Genomic DNA, 23,919 nt, shown 5'->3' with positions numbered 1-23,919 from the left:
TGCCAAGTTTCCAAGGGGTAGCTCTTAAATTTGTAAGCACTTTCAAGTGTGCCTAATAATTCTGAATGATTAAACATCATTCAGATGCCTGATGAAGCTATTATTTTTAGCAAGTTGTTTTGACTGGCACACCGGAGTGTGCTTACAAGACACAGGCACAATGCAGGAGCTATGAGCCCCAAAAACTTTCAGAAGGTCCTCATAATAGGAAATAAAAGAGCCAAGGACAGGGAATCCATGGGTGACAGTGGAATCGGCTGCACCCTCATTTCAAATGCTGTTTGTCTTGTGGAATAAAAATCCTCTTTGCATGAAAGGACATCTGCGAGGAGGGACTGGGGGAGGGACGGATGAGTAATATACAAGAGACGTTTTTAAAGCAGAATGTGGGACATAAAGGTGCTTTATTACCTGGGGCTAGACAGGGACAGGGCGTTTCTGAGGACTGCTCCTGCACATCCAAGGCCCAGGTAACTCTGAGAAACCCTTACTCAGGGCTGGAGGTTGAGGGGAGGAAGAGGAGGCCCCACACTGCCACCCCCCCATACTCTGCAGTGGGAATGGAGCGCACGCGAAACCACGCCCTTCCCGGGCTGCTCCGGGAGACTGGTGTCCCCCGGTGATGGACGGGAAAGCCAGGCACCTGGCCGAGAGCACAGGGATAGGCCCCTCCCTCCCGGTGGTCCAGGGCGCCCCGCCCGTCTGGCTGGGCGTCTGCGGGTCCGCAGCCCCATCCCGCGGAGGGTACCTGAAGGAATAGCTCGTAAAGAATCTCTTCTCGCACCCGAGCCTCTAAATTTCCCACAAACACGGTTCTGTCGGCCTCCTCCTGAGCCGGGAACATCCCTCCGGTCTTCGCCCCAGGATGGAGGAGGAACCAAGACCACGCCCCTCGCTCCTGTTTGACAGCGCTGCTGGTGGGAGCGTGGCGGGGCCGGCGCCGGGAGGTCAGGCGAGGTGGGCGTGGCGAAGCAGCGTGGCCACGCCCACCCCACCCGTGGGAACCTCCCAGCTGCCCTGCTGCCCCGCCCCGGATCCGCCCGGAAGAGGGGTAAGCAAGTTTAAAGCTCAAGCTTTTCCATTTTGCTTGTAGGAGTGTTCTCTGTTCTGTGTTTCCTCTCTGCTTTTACTGTTTTGGACCCGTTTAGCTAACAGTTTAAGTGAAGTAGCGATTTAAGATCTAGTAACTTTGCCACAGAAGTTTCTAGACCAATGAGAATAGATTAATTGCTCTCTTAAGAATCAGCAAACACATCCTTGGGGCAGGAAGGGTTAATAGGGGAAAAACAAAGGAGGAAATGGACTCTTTACCTGACTCATGTAACTAACCCCCTTGTACAGTATCTTTACAATAAAAATTATATTTAAAAATAATTTACAGAATAATAGTTGAAGGAATAAATATTAATAAGGTTAATTTTAGAGAAACTGGTCTTAAAGTTTATTTACCTTAGAATCGGTCCCCAAAGAACCCTTGAAAATGCCAGTAAAAATTTTAGTTGCCCTCAAGAAAGCCTGCTGGACTTGAACAGTGGATTCCAAAGAAACCTTGGAACTGCCTACATGGGACGCTGAAATTATAATTTCAGTATTGAACACACTGTTTAGGCTTTAGTGGTAGAAATTCTTTTTTTTTTAAATTGAGAATGTATATTTTTATCTGGTTGTGGAGAAAAAAATCTTTATAAAGGAGAGGATGCACTTAGGGAACCCTAATTTCTGTTTAATTCACCTACTACTTAGATTCATGTCCTTGGAAAATCAACTTTTCTGTGTAATTAGTTAATTTTCTTAAGGAAAGGATAGGACTAAATATAATTATTTAATGTATATTTTCTGAGTGATTCTTAGTCCTGGAAAGCAATCTATATAGTGTAAATTACCAACAAAACTATCATAGTCACAATAATTTAAAGGAAAACCTAGACTTTGAGCAATACAATTATAGATGTAATGTATTTTAAAAATCATACTGCATTTGCTGTTTTGGAATGCATTTGGACTTTTCCCCTTGAAACTATAATGATGGTTTTCTATATTCATGTCTCCTCACTATTATATACTGCTAATCTCTACATAATTATATTTACTTTTCACTGTTAAAATTTATATTTTCAAATTTTGTCTATTGGAAAAACTTCCTGGAATGAGCATCCTTGATTTTATAACTTTGGCACATGTGGTTTATTATTAGATGTAAGGATTTCAGCTTCTGTGGAAAGTAGTTTGAATTTTGAATTAATGAATCAAAGAGTGGAATTACTACATTTTTTTTTTACCTAAATAAGGCAAAGTAAATAAAAAATTGTACCAAAATATTCTGATTCAACAGTGGCTCACCCATCTAAATACACATTATTCAACTTATCAGTAGTTCTCAGAGGCATATGTGGTAGATAAACTGCATCAATCTTACATTTTCATCATCATCATCATCATCATCACTTTAATTATCAACATCATCAATATATATGTGTGACAGTTTACATTGCACATGTGTTGACATACCTCTTAAAATCATTTTTTAAATCTCCCAGTAGGACTAGATGAGTATATAACTCAATAATGTCTTTTAGTATATTAAAATCTTGGCATTTTATATTGTCATCTCCTGATATTTTGTTACTTATTGGAATAGACAATAATTCTAACATTCTCCCATTTACAATAGTATGAAATAATGCATGTATATAATTTTACATTGTGAAACACGGCTAGGTATTTTATTATCGGAAATGCCACATTCCTGTGAGCTGTTGAGAGTTGCAAAGATGAAAATAATATACTGAAGTCATATTACCATTCGATCTCCCTTCTGAAATGATGGATATTCTTTATTGAGGATGTGCAGTTATTATAGCACAGTGTTTAGAATGGTCTAGGTTATATGTTCACCAAAGAAATGATTGCATGGACCCTTTAAAAATTAAACCTTTCACAAAACTCCTAGAGAATAAACATCAAAGTGATGATGAAAATTCATTGGGAGTTTAAATTTTTATGATTAAAAATAAGTATATTATTTGTTTGTGGGTTTCTGGAAAATATCACCAGACCTAAGATTAATTTTCCTGATCTCTGATACAAATTAAACACTGTTCTAACTATGTCCTTGGAACTTTACAGAGTCATAAAGTTTTTAAAAAACAAACTTGGTTTTAGAACTTGTAATCTATGTACTTAAAACATTACACACTTTTCCTTGATTACTGAAGTCCATTGCTGGGAAAATAAGAAAATTTAAAAATAAGTAAGTATAAAAAAGAAAACTAGTATTTTTTTAAAATGATTGTCACATTTAAAACAAAAATTGTTCTTTTTTTTAAAAAAAATTAACTGCATAAAGCAGCTAAAGTTTAACTTTTAAAATAGCCTCTGTGCTGTAGATATGAAAAGCCTATAGTTTACACTTGACAGTTTCAAGGGGTATGGATTTCATTATTGGTTTTATGGTCCATGAAGACAAGTTGTAATCAAAATGGGCAGAAAACCAACTTTTTCTGACTCTTTCCATTTTCAGCATTTTCTAACAACACATTATTTTCTCGTCTTCCACAAACATATTCTTCCAGACCACTTCTGAAATCCTGAGGCTAAAAGGAATAAGGAAACACATAATTAGTTTTCTCAGTCCCTTAAATTCAACTTGTGCAGTTGAACATTTGTGTGTGACTTATTACGATTTTTGACTTAAAAATCCTTCTCATGATCACAAGCCAGATTGGGGGAAAAAGAAAACAAAAACAAACGAACTTACCTCACCTTTTTCAACAGAGGGAGGAGCAAAAGTCATTTTTATGGGAAAACTGGCCAGACTGTGCCATTCCTATCAAAGAGAAACTTTAATCAATTACAGAATTTCTTTTTTGGTGAATCTCAAGTGCTGCTTTTACTGTTTTTGATTCCAAATGAGAATATACGTTTTTCTGTGTTTGATGTGCTGTGTAAGATCTGGTAAGATATTGAATAATAATCTATCTCTAAAATTATACAATAAAATAATTAGTATAGTTTATATTCTAGATAAAGAATGTTATTTTGTAATATCATTGTATATCTTATACTGTGATTCTGAGCCTTATTTATGTGAAGCTAGATTCCTAAGGAGAATTGTATGTATAAATGTGTGTGTGTATGTATGTGTGTTTGGTAAATTGAAGTTCTATAGTGTACTTATTTTTCAGACAATTACTAGCTAGTATACCTTTTAAGAAGAATTTAAATAAGAAATATGAGAAACAATAATTCAGTAGTAGAGAAATTAATTAAGGTTTGAATTGTCATGACTTAATAAATATTTGCTTCACTTTTGTTTGTTCAAATAGCATTATTTTGAGGAACATTTCTAATAGGAAAATTATCCATTGCAAAGTAAAAATAAAGACGGATTCCAATATTTCTAATAATTTAAACTAAAGCAAGTTTATGTTAATGAGGAAGAACTTTAGTCTTTTGTTTTCTGGCTTATAACAATAATTTTAGTAATATCCTTTACTACTTCATAGTATAATAAAGCAGAACAACTCGTACTGCCATTAAATTAGAATTACTTGTTGGTTATGGTCGAGCAAGCAGAAATATTTTATTGCAATAAATACAGCAGTAAATTTTAAATTCAAAATGATTAGTATTCCATGGAGCAGGTGATTTTCTTTATGTTTCAAATGTGTCTCAAACAGTTCCTAAATGTGCATGCAAGGAAAACACTTTTAAAGTCAATTAGTAATTAATATTATTTGTCATAATTTTATTTGGATAATAATTAGATAACTTTATATAATTCATACAGTTCTGTACAGTTTATAATTTACATTTTACTTTTTAAAGATTTTGAATACATATTTGTGTGATGTGTAATATTAGCACTTCAATTTGAAACCACAGAAATTTTGAATTTAGATGTAATTTGCATGTGTAATAATACACTATCATTTTGAATTTTTTCCAATCATTTAAAAATCAAAGAGCTATTCTTAGATTCCTAACCATATTTGTCTCAAAAAAACTTAGTTTACCAGCCACTGTATTCCATAACTTGGTAAAAGTGTTATATCTATATTTTCTAGCTTTCTTACTTCACAGTTGACAAAAGTGGAATATAGGCATTTGGATACATTTTTCTGTAACCATATAACTGTGCTAGAATACCTGGGACTCTTGCTTCAAGCAAATTGTTATGCTTAACTGGAGATAAGTCATGAAGTTCTATTTAGCCACATTTTGAGTAGAAGCAGTATACAAAGCCATACAATTTTAGTATTCTGTTTAGAGGGCCATGATCTTTCCCAAACTCTTGATATTCTGAGCCTACTCTCTCAACAAAATACTTCTATTTGTCTAAATTGATTTTATCAATCTATTTTCAATATTACTTTATTTATAGTGACTTACTTAAACTAAGTAACTACAAACAACATTAATTAATATAGTGATCTCTTAAGTACAAGGGTGACCTAAAAGAACATGAAATTTGAAAAATACAACATCTGTTTCATGTCCAACAACTTGTTCTCTGGGGCCAACTTACTTAACCTTGTAACTAGATAACATAACTGAAATGAACCTCAGTTTCCTCACTTCAAAATGGAAATAATAGTGGGAGTACTATATCATTGTATCGGGAAGTTCAGAGGAGATAACATCAATATGCTATTGGGCCAATTATAAAGCCATATCAATCACATTAGAATAATCTACTCTGTTTTCTCCATGTCACTTTGCTTTCATTCTTTAGACAATTCCGGATGTAGGTCCTTTTTATTCATTTTTCATGCAATACTTGTTTCAGAGGGTTACCTATGGAAAAATACAAAGTTGTCTTCCAAATCAGGATCATTGGGAATTAGCCAAGTCAACTATATTCTAAACACATTTCCCAGTCAGCTTTCTAGATAAGGTAATGAGATATTTTTTTAAGCCACTGCTGAACAATTCCTGGTTCTAAGACTTGTTAATGGCTACTTTAATTTGCTTAGGTAGTCAGATTTGTTCTCAAACATTTTCCACATATTTCCATCAATGAAATTGTTACTGGTTAAGTATCTTGATTTCTTATGACTTTAAGTGTATGTATTTTCTAAATGTGGTTTGATTGTTTGAGAATAAGAGTTAAAATCATTTTTTTGTCTTTGGTTGGAGACACGGTTCAATTTGGTGGAGTAACTACATAGCAGGCACAAAATCTATTTGTGCTTGGAAAAATATTTTTGTCTTACTGATTGTGTCACTAGCCTGCACAGACTTTAAACTTATTTCTATAGTTTTATGTTTTAACCAGCTGTAATATCAAACAAACCTCCATTTTGAAAGTGAGTAAATTGCTTTGTGTCTGTGATTCTGTTCTCTAAAGGGTCCTTATTTTTACTATTCACAAATCAGCAAATGAGCTACTGATCTGATAGGGACTTATTTATGGTGCTCAAATATTTATATACCTTAGCCCATAAATATGATGCTCAATAAATATGATGCTCTTATATTTTAATCAGATACTCCTTGTGGCCTATGTCTTTTGATAGCAATAACAATATACTTTTTATTTGCTTTTGGTTTTCTTTTTGGTGGTACTGGGGGTGAATGTGGGTCCTGAAGCTTGCCATACTGGATTATAAATCTTGGAGACTTTTGGTATCCAACTATCATATACAAAATAATGGAAGGGAAAGGTAATATAAAATAGCATAAAACTTGGTATAGAGTGATTTCTAAATAATCATCAGTTATTATTACTATTGATATTGTTATTAACAACTCATGTTGTTTTCAAAAATGGGGAAAAGGAAGGAAATTTTATGCTTACTTTTGGGAATACGAGTGTCATTTACAGATATTATCGGGATGTATGTGAGAATCAATACCTTCTTTGTTTTCACTTTTTAACATGTATTTTTTCTTACACATTATATATCCCTTTTCTTTCAAGTCTTGTTGATTTCATGATTTCTCCTTCTCCTCCTCATACCTCCTGCTCCTGTTCCTCCTCCTCTTCCTCCTCTTCCTCCTCCTCCCCCCTCCTTCTCCCTCCTCCCCCTTCTTGTTTTGTGGAAATCATAGTTTTACCACTATGAAAAGCATCTTCTCTCCTCTTCCTCCATTATTTATTATTTTGTTATTATAATGAGTATCTTTAGGAAGTTGTTCAAAGGAATTTCCACTTAAAATAATTTGTGAATAGAAAATACCTACATTAATGTCATCTTTTATAACATTCTCATCCATGTAGGATATACATTGGATTCTTGGCTGCATTTCCCCATACCCCCCTTCTCCTCTTCATTTGTCCATTACTTTCCTCTTGACCCCACCTCTCCTGTTTTGAGGACTTGCTTCTTGTTTTTTTTTTTTGTTTTGCTGAGCTCTGATTTTGGCTTTCTAAACACTTAGACTATTTAATTTAACATATTTCCATTAATACATCTATATGAACTGAATACTACCCATTGCATTTACTTATGAATTTGTAAGCTAAATCAAGCTTCCACATGCAAAGTAAAGCATGGATCCTTTGTAAGCCTGACTTACTTCACTTAACATATTTTTTTCCAAGTCTTCCCATAACTTATAAATGGCCTAATACCATTCTTTTTATTGGATGAATAAAATTCTATTGCATATATAAATACCACATTTTTTTGATCCACTCATCGATTGAGTGGCATCTGGGCTGATTCCATACTTTGGTTATGGCGAACACTGCAATAAACATGGTTGTGCTAGGGGCTTTATTGTATTCTGGTTAATACACACACACACACACACACACACACATACACACAAACACATTTTTGCAGGAGTTGCATCTTAGGGGTAGTTTCTATGTTTACTTCTTGAGGAACCGCCACACTGCTTTCCATAGTGGTAAAACAAGTTTACATTCCCCCCAATAGTGTATTAGGGTTCCCTTTTGTCAGCATCCTTGACAGCGTCTGTGGTTATCTTATTGATAATGGCTGTTCTAACTAGCGTGAGGTGGAATGCTCTGAGGACCCTCTGTTTTTGGTTTGCTCAAAACTGAAAGTCACAAAACAAAATAACTTGTTTTTAGCAGTTTACCATCAGTGAACATGTGTTTGAAATTAAAGAGAATTATTGTAGCAGGGACTGTTTAAAGCCTTCTATTAAAAGATGAGGAAATCATAATTTTAAGTATAATTAGCCAATCACAGAAAGCCAAATACTGTGTGATATTGCAGATAAGAAGGAAGAGTGATTGGCAAAAATTTGGAAGAACAAAGGAGCCAAGGAAAATTGGGAGACTGACAGACAAGTACAATGTTATAATTCAAGAGAAAACAGTCTGGTTAATTATTCTAGTAGATGTTTAAGATGACAATATGTAATAATGATGTACATTTCACTGAATATAGAGAAAAGAATCTTGACGGTTGCCATCACAAAGTAATGATAATTAAATTGAGATGATGGATATGTGAATTCTTCTAGTATGATCATTATATACTGTTGAAACATGACACAGAAACACATAAACATGTACAGCTATGGTTATTTATATAAAAAAGGAGATAATGAAATAATATTAAAAAAATTAGGAAACTGTAGCTCAGAGTGGAAGGGTGAGATAATATTCTTAGAGTCACCAAAGAAGTTGGGGAGGGGCCTGAGCTGCCCATGTCCCAGGCACTGTCCACATCTCAAGATGGTTTTAATTTTCCTGATGTGTTTCACACTATGATAAATTATAATGGAAATACATTGTGGAGACCCAGCTGGACAACATAGAACACTTATTCTTAACTCTCTTCACATGTCTTGAACATTAATTTAATTTTTTTCCTTATTGCTTCTGTAATTTGAAACCTGGCATTGCTGTCAGCATTCTTTCCCAGAGTGAACTCTTTTGAGATTACTGGCAGTCTCACACTCTTCCTACGTAGTAGGCAATCAGATCCCATATTATCTATCTGCACCTGAATTTCTAATCACATCAGAATTATTAAACCTCATTCCCAGAACTTCTATTTGTCCTATTTTCAAATAAGACATTAACACTTTTTAAAAATCTAGTTTAGATCAAAACAGCTTTTTGCTGTTATTAGTTTGGTATTATTATTTTAATTAAATTATTTGACTTATTATAAATCAAATGAATGAAAATTTTATATCCACAAATGTAAGGAAATATTAAAATAATGAAGAGAATGCACCCAAAGCACAGATAAATAACATATTACTATGATATTAACATTATCACAAAGTGCATGTAAGATACGTGTCTGTAACCTTTTTCTCTTTGTCTTTATTTGTACCCTTTAATATCTTCTTATCTCTGTATGACTTCTAGAATTGTTCAGTTTCCAGCTCCTGTGGCTTCTGTTTGCATTGGTATATATAAAGCAGTAGACATAAGGAAACTGCTCTGTAGGTTTCTAAGATCTTCTGCACAGTGTCTTCCTCTCTAGGATTTGACTATTCAAATTCCACTTATTTGAGCTTTCCCAATTTTTCTTGCCTCATGTGGCAAAATGAGCTATGTTTTCGATAGTTTTACCCTTTCTTGTACTATACTCTAGAAACTACATCCACCACAAACCTCTTAGAAAATAGGGCTTAAGTATTTTATTTTATTTTCTCTTTTTTTCAGAGGAGAAGGTTTCCAATGTTGAAACTTTTATATTCTGCATGTTTTATTCAGTGTACTTAGCTGTTTACAGAAACCAGAACATAAAAAATATTTTATTTAGTGTTTTATTTTTTAAAATTTTATTTTATTGTAAAGATGCTGTACAGAGGGGTTAGAGTTACACAAGTAAGGAAAGGAGTACATTTCTTGTCCAACATTGTTTCTCCCTCCTTTGTTTTGCTCCTACCATCCCTTCTCTCCCCACCTTTCCTACTCCCCTCCACCCCAAGTTGTAAAATTCATTTCCAACACAGTGTCTTGTGAGTCTCATTGCTGCAATGGGTCATCTTGTCCTTGTTTCAGAACTGAACTTTAACTGCATAAAAAAATCTGTTTACAGCTCCTTTCTGATGTACTTTGTTACTGATGACAAGAGTTACATCTTTATTTATTTTGTCCCCGTTAGCATACTGTTGTAATAATCTTTGTGCACTTTTAAATCCTTTAGAAAATATAAAATGGGGAGATAATAATTACAGCAATATTGTTTTCTATGTTTATCATCTGTCTTTACCAGAGACTTTGTATTTTTATATGACTTCACTACAGTTTAGTGTTTTCATCTCAACCTGTGGACTCTTACTAGTATTTCATATGAGGTAGATCTGGTGGGAATGAATTTTCAGCTCTAATTAGTTTGGAAATATTTTAAGTTCTTTCTTCTTTGAAGGATAATTTTTACAAGGATTCCTTTACACTGAAATTTTAATTTTTCCCTCTACTCTTAAAATCTAGCAGAATTAAATCAATTTAATAGTCTGTACATGTGTAACAACTACATTAGTTTAACTTTTGTAGTGCTTGATAGCTTTCATTTTTATTCTCTCTACTTAATTTATAACCCCTGTTTGCACTGTATTTGATTCCTGTGTCCTGCATCTTGTATACACATTTTTTTCTAATTTGGGGAGGGGAAGGGAAATAACAAAATCCTGAAATAAGGATATAGATTGACCCATTGTAACAATGTGATGTACAAGACACTATATTAAAAATGAACTATACAACTTGGGACAGGGGAGGGAGGAATTGGAGAAGTGGGGAGCGAAGGCATAGTAGGGGAAAAACAAAGGAGGAGGTGACCATGCTCAATAGGAAATGTACTCATCACCTTACTCATGTAACTGTAACCCCTCTGTATTTTTACAATAAAAATATATACAAAAAAGAAATAAAAAGCAAAAGAAAAGAAAAATGAAATGTAATCCATTTGGTGTTTGATGTGAAGCCTTACTGCTCCTATTTGTGGATTCAGGAGGGATTTGTATAAGGAGCACTGCTGCTTTTGTTGGGTTCACTAGTAGCCCCTGCTGTTGACTAGCTAGCAGGTAGCTTGGCTGACTAGCAACAACCCCAGTTTAAGCTCTTTCATACCAGTCTCTCATCTTCCAGCAGGCTGGATAGGATTGCTCTCAGAGTGATGGCAAATGCACAGGAGATCAAGGCCCTAGCAAGTCACAAGTCAAGCTTCTGCTTGTTTCAAATCTCTTATATTCTTATTTTTCAAAGCAATCACTCATGGAGGAATGGGATATGTCACTCCACTTTGAGTTTCAGGCCAGTGGTGTGAATTCAGAAATAGGTGATGAACTGGAGCTGTCATGTCAGGATAACATACTAACCTAGATTCCTTTATTTTCTGAAGACTAAATTAACCTTTCTGTTGAAAAGCTTCTCTTTCTATTTTGAATATCTTCTTTTCCAATTTTTTGGTGCAAAAGATGAATTTCCTCCTTATTTAATATCACATCAGTTTATATAGTTATATAAATTTGCATATCATATTCATGTTTTATCTATTAAAATATTATCTTGCTTTATGCTTTCTACTTTCTATTGTTCCTTTTTAAATTTTCTTATCGATTGTGTACATGTGTATCTACATATGTATGTGCATGTGTGTTTACGTATGTATGTGCACGTGTGCATGTTTGTATACGCACTGTTGCTTAGACTTTTATATTTTTTAGTGAGTAGAATTTAATGTGTACTGTTTTTTGTTTGTTTGTGCTGGTCCCGGGGCTTGAACTCAGGGCATGAATTCTGTCCCTGAGGTTTTTGGCTTGAGGTTAGTATTGTCACACTTGAGCTACAGCTCCACTTCCAACTTTTTATGGATGGTTAATTGGAGATGAGAATCTCACAGACTTTCCTGCTGGAGCTGGCTTTGAATCACTATCTCTACATATCATCTCAGCCTCCTAAGTAGCTAGAATTACAGGTGTGTGGTGCCTGAATTGTGTACTGTTTAACAGCAGTCCACATGCACAGTTTTCCATATAGTGTTAAAGCACTACCAATCTAATTTTGGAGTGCTTTCCAACATGCCCACTTCTATAAAGCCTGGTCTACATTCTTGGGCATGGAAGAATGACTTTTGTCATTGCCTTTCTGTCTTATAATATTTAACTATGAAGCATTATTTGACTTACTTTAACCCTTGTTATTTTCTCAGACTGTGCCTCTCTATTAATAAATCAAACATTCCTATTTAAAAGTGATCATGTTAGGAGGCACACCATATTCTATATGAGTGATATCTTTCAAGAAAGTTACCAAATTATTATATCACAAATCTTTAAAGTTAGAATATGGCATTCATTACATTTTTATCTGTCCAATCTACTGTTTTAGAAGAAAAATATGAAGCCATCATTGCTCCATTCCTCGATGTGTAACCTGGATTTTCTACCTTGGTATTTTTAGGATACTTTAATCTTTCATGGAAAGCCAAACAAGTATCTAGGAAGTTTATCGGTGAGTCTGATTAACTGATTTCCTCTGTGTTGTGATGAACCTATTCAATTTGCAAATTCCAGCATGAAAAATTATTTTCTTAATTACTGTAGCTGCTACCTTCTTCTCTCCATCAAAATTGCTGCCTTCAGGAACAGCAACAACTTTTAATTTGCATAATTCTCTGTTTTACACCTAAGTTTTCCTTCATAATTTTGACACCTTTCTTTATTGCTTACTATAAGATGAAGTCTGCATGTTAAAACATTCGTGTATGATTTATTCTATTTCATTTTTTTAATTTTCCTGAACTGAAATATTTCATTTTATTCTTCATCTGATCCTGTTACTTTTTTATATAATAAATAGTTCTCTTTATTACCTCCTTCTCCTGCTTTGAAATAATATTTATCTTATGTCCCAGTGAAGATATTCTAGAGTTTTCTACAATAACTTCTACATCTAGTAATCAAGTATAGATTTCTGCTGAGGGCTTAGGGTGATTATTTGTTTCCTTTTTTTTTTAATCACAGAGAACCCACTGTTCGTTTCCTGTGCTCAAGTAAAATCTATTTGGGTTTGAAGAGGACCAGCAGTTTGATTTGTTGACTGTATTTGGCCCTTGTTCATGTTTCAGCTGATAAGGCAGATGACATGATTCCCTATAAAATTTGCAAAGTGTAGGAAGCATTTATAGGTACCACGGTGCATTCCATTATTCAATTACTTATCCTCTGGTACTTTGAAGAGATGCAGTATCAAGGTTTTAAGTATTCCAAGTATAGCTCCTGGGAATAGAGTGCAGGCCTTGAGTCTCCTTCACTGTCTTCCTTTGTGTTCCTGTAAATATTTGTGACAACACTGTATGTATACTTCTAAAATTAGACTTATTATAAGAGATGTAATATATTATGCACACTATTAAAATATTTATTAGTTCATTTCTTGTATTTGATTTGTGATGCATTTGAAAAGTATAATTGCTGAGAAATACATGAATACTTTTGTAAGCTTTTGAAATGCATTTGAAAATTCCTTTCCTATATACTCTTTTTAAATGGAAGTTCCAAAACAAATATGAATATGGACTCTCATAAAAATCAATTGGAAATAAATCTTTTGGATATTGTGCTTATAAAAATTTCGACTCTGGGGGCTGGGAAGGTGGCTCAGTGGTAGAGCACTTGCCTTGCATGCTCGAGGCCCTGGGTTTGATTCCTCAGCACCACATAAGAAAAAAGCCAGAAGTGGCGCTGTGGCTCAAGTGGTAGAGCACTAGCCTTGAGCTGAAGAGCTGAGGGACAATGCCCAGGCCCAGAGTTCAGGCCCCACGACCGGACTCCCCCAAAAAAACAAAAAAAAAGAAAAATTTCTACTCTGAAAATCAATGAAAAACAAATTAAAAAATATATTTTTCCATGGTTTAGCACTGTTACTATCTGTCTTTTTCAGTTATTTCATTCTCTGTCCCACTTCCTTCTTAGATAGATAAATTATTAGGAGTTGCTAGGTACATTGACTGCACATTTCTACATCAATATAAAATAATATATAAAGTATTTTACATTTTTGTGCCATTATACACAGTCCTATGATTAATATATTTGTACAGAAAATTCTTAAAAATATAAATATTTTAAAGGTATGTACATATTGTACATATATACAGACACACAAATATAAAATTTTCAAAGCAATATTGTTTTCAGTTTATGATCTTCATTCTTAAATGTGAGTGCTTGTTATGTTTATCCTCAGAAATCTTATTACACTTTTCTTTTTTTTCTCTGCATTTTTATTGAGACACAGGATCTTGTTATGTGGTGTAGGCTAAAATCAATCTTATCATTGTCTCAGCCTCTCAACTGGTAGGACTTCTTTAATTATTTCTTGTTTATTTGAAGGATTTCTCTATACTGTACATTTTAAAACTCTGACATATAGTAAGTGATATCATTTGTTCAAATTTGTATTCTTTTGAGAAATTGTGAAGTAAAGAGAATTTTTCTGTCTTGGTGCCGGTGACTTATGACCGCAATCCTAGCTACTCATTAGGTTGAGACCTGAAGATCTCAGCCAACCGAGGCAGGAATGTCCATGAGACTCTAATCTCCAATAAACTACTAAAAATAAAAGCTAGAAGTAGAACCTGTAGCTGAAATAGTAGAACAGTAACCTTGAGCAAAACAAAACCAAACAACCACCACCACCACCAAAACCAAAACCAAAACCAAAAACTCAGGGACAGCACTCAGGCCCTGAGTTCGTTTCAGGACCTACATATGAGAGAGTAGACAGAGAGAGAGACTGAGACAGTTACGGAGGCTTTTTTCAGTATATATGAGCACAAATGATGCACATATGATTATATATCTATATATACATATGTGTATATATGATTATATATGAGTACATCTTAAAGCTTTTGTTAATATTCATCATTAATTTATCTCCTTTTATTGGCAGATTTGTAAACTTCCTTTAGAAATGCATTCTTTCATGCCATTTTTATCAAAGAGAAAGTAGATTACCTTCCAACTTGAAGTGATTTATATTTTGGTAAGAATGTGGCCTTTGCAGAGGAGTGCAGTGGCTGATAACTGTAACCCAGAGTACAGGGAGGAGAGAATCAGGAGGATCATAGTTTGAAGTTGAGCTCAAGCAAAAAATATATCATAAGAACCCTTCCCAAGCAATAAAAAGCCTGGTGTGTTGGTACCTGGCTGTCACCTCAGATAACTGAGAAGTTCACACAGGAGGATCAAAGTGCAGGCTTTCCTGTACAAAAATAGTAAGCCAGGACTATAAGTCAAGTGGTAGAACCAGCTATCTGGCAAGAAAAAGGCCCAGAGTTCAAACCTCAATATTGCCCCAATTAAATATTAAAAAAAGAAAAGAAAATGGCTTTTTGAAAGTGTGAAATTTTTGTTGTTGTTTACAAATAAGATTAGGTTTTCATTTTTGATAAGTGTATTTGGATATTTTTGCAATTGACTCATGAGAAATGTTGTATAGAGTGCCTTGTTTTACCGTTCTATTTGTTAGGAGCCCCATTGCTACTTTCTGTTTTGGTCAGATTAAAAAAGATCTTGTGCATTTATTAATGTTTTTATTTTTCACTTATTTTTAAAAATTATTTCTAGTTCATCAAGCCTTTTATCCTAAGCCTTGTATTGAAGTTACTCAGTGAGTGATATGAAAGTGATAATGAAGTGAAACCCTCTATCTCTCAAGTTCACATCTATACTTGTAACAGCATCAAGGATCCAATATTATCTTCATATTTATTTGACTTTTTTTCTGATTTCAGAAAATAAAAGACCATGCCTTGAATTCTCCAACCTAAATGTAAAGGATTCTTTAAAAGATCTGTTTGTTCCCAAAATAAAAATCATTCTGATGATGTATACAAGGAACAATCTGAAATGCGCAGAACCACTTTTTGAGCATAATAATTCACTTAACATTAATTTCAACATACAAAAGAAAACAGTTTGGATCATTCATGGATACAGACCGCTGGGCTCTACCCCATCATGGCTTCAAAAGTTTCTGAGGATTTTGTTGAATGAAGAAGATGCTAATGTAATTGTTGTGGACTGGAACCAGGGTGCTACAACTTTTATTTACAATCGAGCAGTAAAAAACACCAGAAAAGTTGCTGAGAGTTTGAGTGAATCCATTCTAAATCTTTTAGTAAGTCTGGAATTTTTATGTATTGTATTTGTTATGTAAGAAATGTTATACTATACACCAACGTGGTGATACATTTGATCACTTTTTGTAGTATTTAGCATTATTACTTTAATATGCTGCTTTGTACAGTTTTGTTTTCTTGCTTCAAATGATAGCTATGTACCTGAATATCCCATCTCATTTTTTAATTATCTTAAAATTCCAGTTATTGTTATTACTCTCTTTTATTTAAAATATTGTTAGAATTCATAAATTCTTTTTAAGTCTCCCATATTGAACCAAGAATAAAGTGGTATTTGTATAGAGTGAGACAGGAGGACAATCTGTATAATTATTTCTTTATTTCTCTTGCTTTATTGATGGTACTGGGGTTTGAACTCAGGGCTGTACTTGCTAGGCACACACTATACCACTTAAGCCTCTGATCAGAATGGCTTTTTCTGAGACTGTATTGTTTTTTTTTTCACAATCCTCCTATTAATGTGTCCTTTATACCTAGAACGCCATCTTTCTATTGGTTGAGCTTTTTAGTCATCTCATGCATGCTTTTTTTTTTTTTTGCCTCAGTTAGCTTCCAACCAGAATCCTCCCAATCTGAACTTTATACACAACTAGGATTATGTTTATGAGACACTACACTTGGCTAATCATTTCATTATTTATATAACTCTTCTAAAGACATGGCTGGCATGTTTGTATTTAATGAAGTGAGTTGTCATAAAATGAAGGGGAAAGTAGCTACTTCTGCCAAACTCAAAGGCCAGTTCCATTCAGGGTTGAAGTGGATCAAATAATCTGAGGCAAGTTCTATGTCATCTGTAGTTTCAGTGACTCTTGGTTACTAAGTTTATGCTTATGGATATTCATGTCTGTCCTAATACATATGAGTAATTAGAGAAAAAGAATGTTCCATGGGCTTGAAATGGACACTTGAACTGTGTTCTGAAATTCCAAAACTATGCTGATCTTCAGGGAGGATAGCAAATCCAAGAAGTAGGCACATACAGTGCTTAGGATGGGTTCAGAACCAGAGTCACCTACTATCATCTTACTTAATATCTATATACTATATTTCATGACATTTGTGATAAAAACTTTATAATGATGTTTGTTGGGAATATAGTATAAATATTAAATCTATGTGTATGTGTGTATATGATGAGCCAGTGGGTAAGGCTTAGTAATTATTGAATAATCCAACTTTTATTATCTTTTTCCTGTCTCCAACACTGTAGAAAAGCATATCATCTTTGGAAAGGCAGAGGAGATGCATTCTTATTGGTAGTCTATGAAATTGTGATAGTTGATTATTTTTGGAATAAAATTGTCTGTAATAGAAATTTATGCCAATTTGTAGAAAGTGTGAGAGTTAAGTAGAGAAATTAAGGAAATACAGCATTAGATACGATTCTCCTTTTGTTTGGAAAGTACTTTTATTAAGGGGAAAGGATAGAAAGATCAGTAGCACTGAAGTTTGCAGAAACAGTTCCTCAGATTTGAGGGGAAGTTTATGTAGAAAGTTTCTAATTCCAGTTTTCCAATCATATGAAATGTTTCACATCTTCCAATAAGCCCTCTGCCATGGCATTACATAGGCATGACTGTGTTCTTCTTATAATTCTCCTCTACTACCTTCTGCCTCTTTTGTGAGCCTAATGAAATACTGAAACTTAAATTTGAGTCCATCACAGTCCATTTTGATAAGGAAAATATCCCTTAAAATCCATCATCATCATCATCATCACCATCATCATCATCATTATTTCTGAAGTAAAAAATGATTTATATATTTTCCTAATTTTCCTGTGATTTTTGATACAATATGGTCATACAACAAGACAGGCAGATTAACATACATAATCAAACTGATCTGACCTGTGTCTATCCATTTAAGCTGGTATAACAAAATAATACTGAACGGAAAGTTATTTCTCACAGTTCAGTTGGCTGAGAAATTCAAGAGCAAAGATCTGAAAGAAGTTGGGCTTGCTGACTGTCTACTTGCTGATTCATAGATGATGTCTTCTCATGTGTCCTTACATGTGGTAGGGAGCAGATGCGCTCCCACAACTATCTTTTATCAGGCATGACTCCCATACTTGGATACTCTAAACTCATGGCTCACCTTCTCCATATGCCATCATTTTAAGGGCTAAGATTTCAACATACTAACTTTTGGAGAACAAATATATTAGGACAATAGCCATTTGAAAATTCTCTTAAGTTATATGTGGCTTTGGAGAAGCCTTTAATATGTGAGCCTTTTGTATTAGTAAAGTAGGAAATCATTGGAAGTCTTATTTAGTGTTTAATAAGTTCCCTGCTCAATTTTGGAAAATATAATCAAAGTAAATGATTTATAGATAAAGCAGTAATATTAAATGAGACATTTAAGAGCATGTATCAAAGTACCTATCAAAATATAAGTATCTAATAATGCCAATTAATAATCTAACAATGTCTATCATAATAGTAATAATAAGATTATAATGTACACTAAGAATCTAGCAATTTATATTATTATCATTACATACATTGAAAATTAAATGATTAAATGGCATTTTGCATATGCCATTCTGCAATAACAAGTGTTTCAGAGTTTTTAAATGAAAGATGAATGATATTATTATAAATGAATAGAGACAAATCACAAGTCTTGTGGCACATGTTGGACAAAGATAAAATTATTTCAAGCCGGGCGCGGGTGGCTCACTCCTGTAATCCTAGCTACTCAGGAGGCTGAGAACTGGGGATCACAGTTCAAAGCCAGCCTGGGCAAGAAGTCTGTGAAACTCTTATCACCAATAAACCACCAGAAAACCAGAAGTGGCGCTGTAGCTCAAGTGGTAGAGTGCTAGCCTTGAGCTGAAGAGCTGAGGGACAGTGCTCAGGCCCAGAGTTCAAGCCCCACGACAAACAAAAAAAAAAAAACAGAATTGTGAGGTCCCCTTCACTTTATCCAGAAGTGGATTAAAACAGAAAAAAATAATGAGTTGTAGAGTGTTGATGTATGAGACATGACTTGTGATTACCCCTAAATGAAAATAATGAACCTCTTTCCATTACAGAAGCATGGGGCATCTCTTGATAATTTTCATCTCATAGGAATGAGCTTAGGAGCTCATATTAGTGGCTTTGTTGGCAAGATGTTTCATGGCCAACTTGGAAGAATAACAGGTAAAATCATTTCTAAATATCAGATGTTATTTTATTTAAAATGTATAGATTCTCCAATTAACAATAGATATTTTGTGAACATTCAGTTTTTCTTATGTTATATTCAGATAACAACCCTTATTTTAGTTAGAGTCTAGTCTTTTGGGTTCTAAATGCTGAATGAGCATGTGGAAATGAGCTACCTTTGAAGGCCTACCTAGAATGTATGGGTACATTGCTGTAATCACTACAAGAAAGCCTGGCTGCTAAATTATTTTTTATTTGTTGGCTAAAATTAGAGCTGTGCATTTATTTTTCACAACCTTTGAGGTATTTTAAGACTTTTAAACATTTTTCTCTAGTGTTAGAAGAAGCAGGAGTTTGCATCTAATTTTTAAGGAACTTCGAATCCTAATTTCCCCTATTATTATGGAAAAGTTATTCTTGAGAATATTCATTAGCCAAATCAAACCACCATGGTGTTTTTTATTCTTTCTTCTAGTCATGGTGGTAACTTTTATCAGTAGAATACTATCATTCTCCAAATATTTTATGGTTTTTAAGGAATTCTTCATATCTACATTCTTGGAAGATTTGTTTATAATGTCAAGTATTAACAAAAATGTAATAGAATCTTTAGTTAGCTTTCAAAAAAGGGAAAAAGAGCAAGTTATATAAGAAAGTATGTTCACACAATTTTTAGTCTAATGTAATCTTTTAATAAAATAGGCAAAAATTAGGGTTTAAAGGTTTTGTATTAGACTGATTCATAGGAAAGGAAAAGAAATAAATGAGCTGCTCAGTCAAATGACTACATAAAACAAGAAGGTTGTAAGAAGAACAAGATTAAGTTTTACAGTAATTTAAAAATAATTTTTCTTCAATTTTATAGACATTTTGAAGAATCTGAATATTATCTCCTCTCTACATGTTTTAATAGTCTTGACAAGTTCATGGACATGACACTTACTATATATTCATTATTTATATTGTAAGATACTGCAGAAATAAATATCCCAAATCCATAGAATTTTAAGCCCATGTTATTTTCATTACAGTATTTGGAGAAGTCTTGTGAGAAACAAATGATAATACACTTATGTCTTATGCCACAACTCAAATAGCTTTTAACATCTAAAAGACCTTTTAGGCCAATCCAGAATGAACTAATAAAGCACAGAGTAACGGAGGACCAAGTGTTATTTATTGTGATATTTTTGGTTTGGTTTTGTGTTTTCTGTAAGAGAAGTTTCATTAAGCACAAACTCATTATAGTTTACTAGTAATTACTACTTAAAACTCTAAAATACTTTATAATGTCTTGTTAAGGTCTTTCTACTATGGTTAAATTCTCTAGCCTTTGAACATTCAAATAATGAAAAAAATCTTCTATTTTCAAATTTAATTTACCTATGTGTGTGTGGTGATCTTTATGAATATGGGCTTGTATGTGTGCATGCATATGTGTAAATATGTGTATATTTTAAATGTAATATTAATGCAAGTGTACCATAAAATGAGTCTTCATTACATTAGTAATTTCCTTTTTTTCTCGCTTCAGGTCTTGACCCTGCTGGCCCAAAATTTTCTGGAAAACCACCAAATAGCAGATTAGATTACACTGATGCCAAGTTTGTGGATGTCATTCATTCTGATGCGAAAGGTAACACAGCAAATAATTGGCTCAGTTATTGAAAAGTGAAAAATTGTAATCACGCCTGTAATTCTAACTACTCAGGAGGTTGAGATCTGAGGATAGAAGTTCAAAGCCAGCTAGGAAGGAAAGTCCGTGAGACTCTTATCTCCAATAAACTACTAGAAAACTGGGAGTGGTGCTGTGGCTCAAGTGGTAGAGTGCTCGCCTTGAGCTGAATTGCTGTGGGACCGCACCCAGGCTCAGAGTTCAAGCCCCAGGACCAACAACAGCAACAACAAAAAAACTGAAAAATTAACTATAGACCTTGAGGGAATAGGGGTTCTAAGAAGAGAAAGATCTTTCTTAATGAGGCTGTACACTATTCCTGATACATTGGGCCTTCAGTTTGCTTTAATCAAGTTCCAAAAAGGCCATATGATCATAGACACTGAAATTTTACACAAGACACAGAGAATTCTTTCTGTTCTTGCTCTTGACAGTCATTGGCTGTCATGTTTCTTTCCTACGCTTAGTGATTTTTCTAGGTTCCTGTTTTTGTTTGTTTTTTTTTACTCATTTCTCAAAGAATTAGCTTAACAATGAGTAAAATATGCAACTTAAAGTAGCTTTTATTTTAATTTATAAAATTTAAAGATTAATTTTCAATGAATTTTATACACCTACTTTTATTATTGCTGCTGACATAATAATGTACACTTTGTGATTCTTGGCTACCTCTCCTCCCCCACCTCTCCCCTTCCACCACCTTCTCCTCCTCTTGCTCCTCCTTCCTTTCTTTCTCCCTCCCCACTTATTCTTCTTAGGTTTAGGAATTCAAGAGCCATTAGGTCATATAGATTTTTATCCAAATGGAGGAAAAAAACAACCCGGCTGTCCTAAATCAATCTTCTCAGGTATGCGAATCCTATTTTCAAATGCTGTACATTTGATTCATCTTGGTCCATGGTTGAGGAGAGTTTGTCAAAGAAAGGGTTAATTCAAGCTTTCTTAATTCATAACATGGATATAACATTTCACCATGATATGACCTGTTAGGTTTGAGTTCCAATGAACTTATTTCATCATTACAAACATTAGGAGACATTTGAAATCATCGAGGAAACACAATCAGTAAAGTCAGGAGACTTTTAACATTTAACAATAAATTTAACATTTACTCTCAGCACAATACCAGATTAGCATATTTATAAACTGCTTGGCACTTGGTTGCTCTGTCCATGGACAGATGGAGAACTACTACAAACTTGGTGATTTGGTTCACAGTGGCATCTGCTCAGGTTGCCCATGTTCAAAAATTGCAGCTTAGAGAAGTTTAGTCAAAACAACAAGGCTGTGAGGAGCTACGAAAGGAAAGGGAGATCATAAAGTTAAAATGTAGCTCATTTATAGTCACTAGTGACAAATGATGGAAATCTTAAGTGGGAAGATTAAATTAGAAGGGAGAAATTTGTAACTGGGTTAGTTAATAAATACCCCAGCACTTCTGTTACTAAAATTAAAATATATAAATTTATATATTTTATATATATAATATATATATTTATATATATAATTTATATATATATAAATATAAATTATATATATATTTATATATAAATATATAATATTAAAATATACTTTCTATGTTGTTTATTGCTTTCCAAAATGTAATATTAATCTCATGTTAAACTCAAGGGTTTTTACTGGGTGGCTTGAGGTAGAACTTTGTGTTGTAGTCAATACTTCTATAAGTTATGCTTGAAGTAGAACTTTTTGTTATAGTCAATACTTCTATAAGTTATACTTAGGAAAGTAGAACTTAATCTTCTACTTGAACTCCCTTTAATATAACTACAATTATTGTGCTTTTTATTTTCATCCCAAAGGAGTGGAGTATCTTAAATGTGACCACCAGAGAGCAGTTCATCTGTTCTTGGCTGCTTTGGAAACAGACTGCAATTTTATTTCCTTTCCTTGTGGTTCCTACAAAGAGTACAAGAGTAGTTTATGTGTAGACTGTGACAGTTTCATGAAAGACTCCTGTCCACGGCTTGGTGAGAGAGATTGCTACAGTGATGATAAGTGCTTTCAAAGATCACTAACAAATGCATTAGTATATGCTGAAAGCTAAACTATGTTTTATATTTGTTAATATGTTAATCACTTCTAGCAATTTACCTGTGGTGAGATAGAGGAAGTATTTATTTTTTCCCCTACTAAAAGTTTATAAGCTGTTCAATGAGAGAAACTTTTCCAACTGTTTTCCTATGCTCTATGTAGTAGGCAATTCCAATGACCCTGGTTCTTGATATTACAAGGAAACCTCACTATCATCCAACTTTGTATCCACTTAAAGAAATTTTCACAGTCTTTGCAGAACTGAGAGGTTTGTTTTCCCCCTTGATATTTTGAATAAGAAGTCTTAGAATCAAATAAAGGATGAAGTGAAGCTATGTGATGGTCTACAACTATTTTCAGTGGTTCTCAACAAGAGTCATAAGTCATATGTAGTTCACACTTTGAAGTCCATAAAACTTGGTAAGAGCAGTGAAGCATTATGGCTTCTGAAACCAAATGGCTTGTCAATAGGGAATTTTAGAAAAAAGAAATCTACATAAATATAGTATGTGAGAACTGCATAGTCTAAGAAATTGTGTTTTCCAAAAAGAATACAAGGCTGTGGAATGTCATGAACATGTACACATCTGGTCGGCATCACGGGAGGATGTTCCAGAAAGATTTTCAAATCCAAAGAGTTCAAGAAATAAAGAATGATTGTCAAAAATGAGTTGAACCTGACATTTTTTAGAGAGGAATTGTTGTTGTTTTTCAGGAGTAACTACATATGGAGAATATTAGGCAAGACATGCAGTATGTTAATTTTGCCATTCTTTTATTTTTATAGACCTCTTCTGTTCCCAAGTCTGTATGGGTTACTCACTTGCTTTAGCTTTAACTTGAGAATTGCCTTTCTTGGCCTAGTATTTTCTTAAATATGACTTAGATTGGATACATGGACTGCTAAAGAGCATAGTGAGAAATAAATTTCAGCCTT

General features: G+C 33.9%; 2 protein-coding genes across 2 annotated transcripts in view; one reads left to right on the top strand and one right to left on the bottom strand.

The window, feature by feature from the left end:
* Positions 1-844, bottom strand: part of Rbm11 (RNA binding motif protein 11) — a 55,902-nt gene extending 55,058 nt beyond the window's left edge. The window contains exon 1 of the mRNA XM_013034884.1: positions 749-844. Within this exon, the coding sequence (XP_012890338.1) occupies positions 749-844 (96 nt within the window). The remainder of the gene's footprint in view (positions 1-748) is intronic.
* Positions 845-865: 21 nt separating this feature from the next.
* Positions 866-23,919, top strand: part of Lipi (lipase, member I) — a 38,286-nt gene continuing 15,232 nt past the window's right edge. The window contains exons 1-6 of the mRNA XM_013034883.1: positions 866-1,051; positions 15,611-16,072; positions 19,141-19,249; positions 20,790-20,891; positions 21,689-21,778; positions 22,751-22,918. Of these exons, the coding sequence (XP_012890337.1) occupies positions 866-1,051; positions 15,611-16,072; positions 19,141-19,249; positions 20,790-20,891; positions 21,689-21,778; positions 22,751-22,918 (1,117 nt within the window). The remainder of the gene's footprint in view (positions 1,052-15,610; positions 16,073-19,140; positions 19,250-20,789; positions 20,892-21,688; positions 21,779-22,750; positions 22,919-23,919) is intronic.

The sequence above is a fragment of the Dipodomys ordii genome, unplaced genomic scaffold (genome assembly GCF_000151885.1).
Source record: "Dipodomys ordii isolate 6190 unplaced genomic scaffold, Dord_2.0 Scaffold199, whole genome shotgun sequence".
In the NCBI taxonomy this organism is placed as follows: domain Eukaryota; kingdom Metazoa; phylum Chordata; class Mammalia; order Rodentia; family Heteromyidae; genus Dipodomys; species Dipodomys ordii.
The sequence above is the reverse complement of the archived record's forward strand: the minus strand, read 5'-3'. Positions and strand labels throughout refer to the sequence as shown.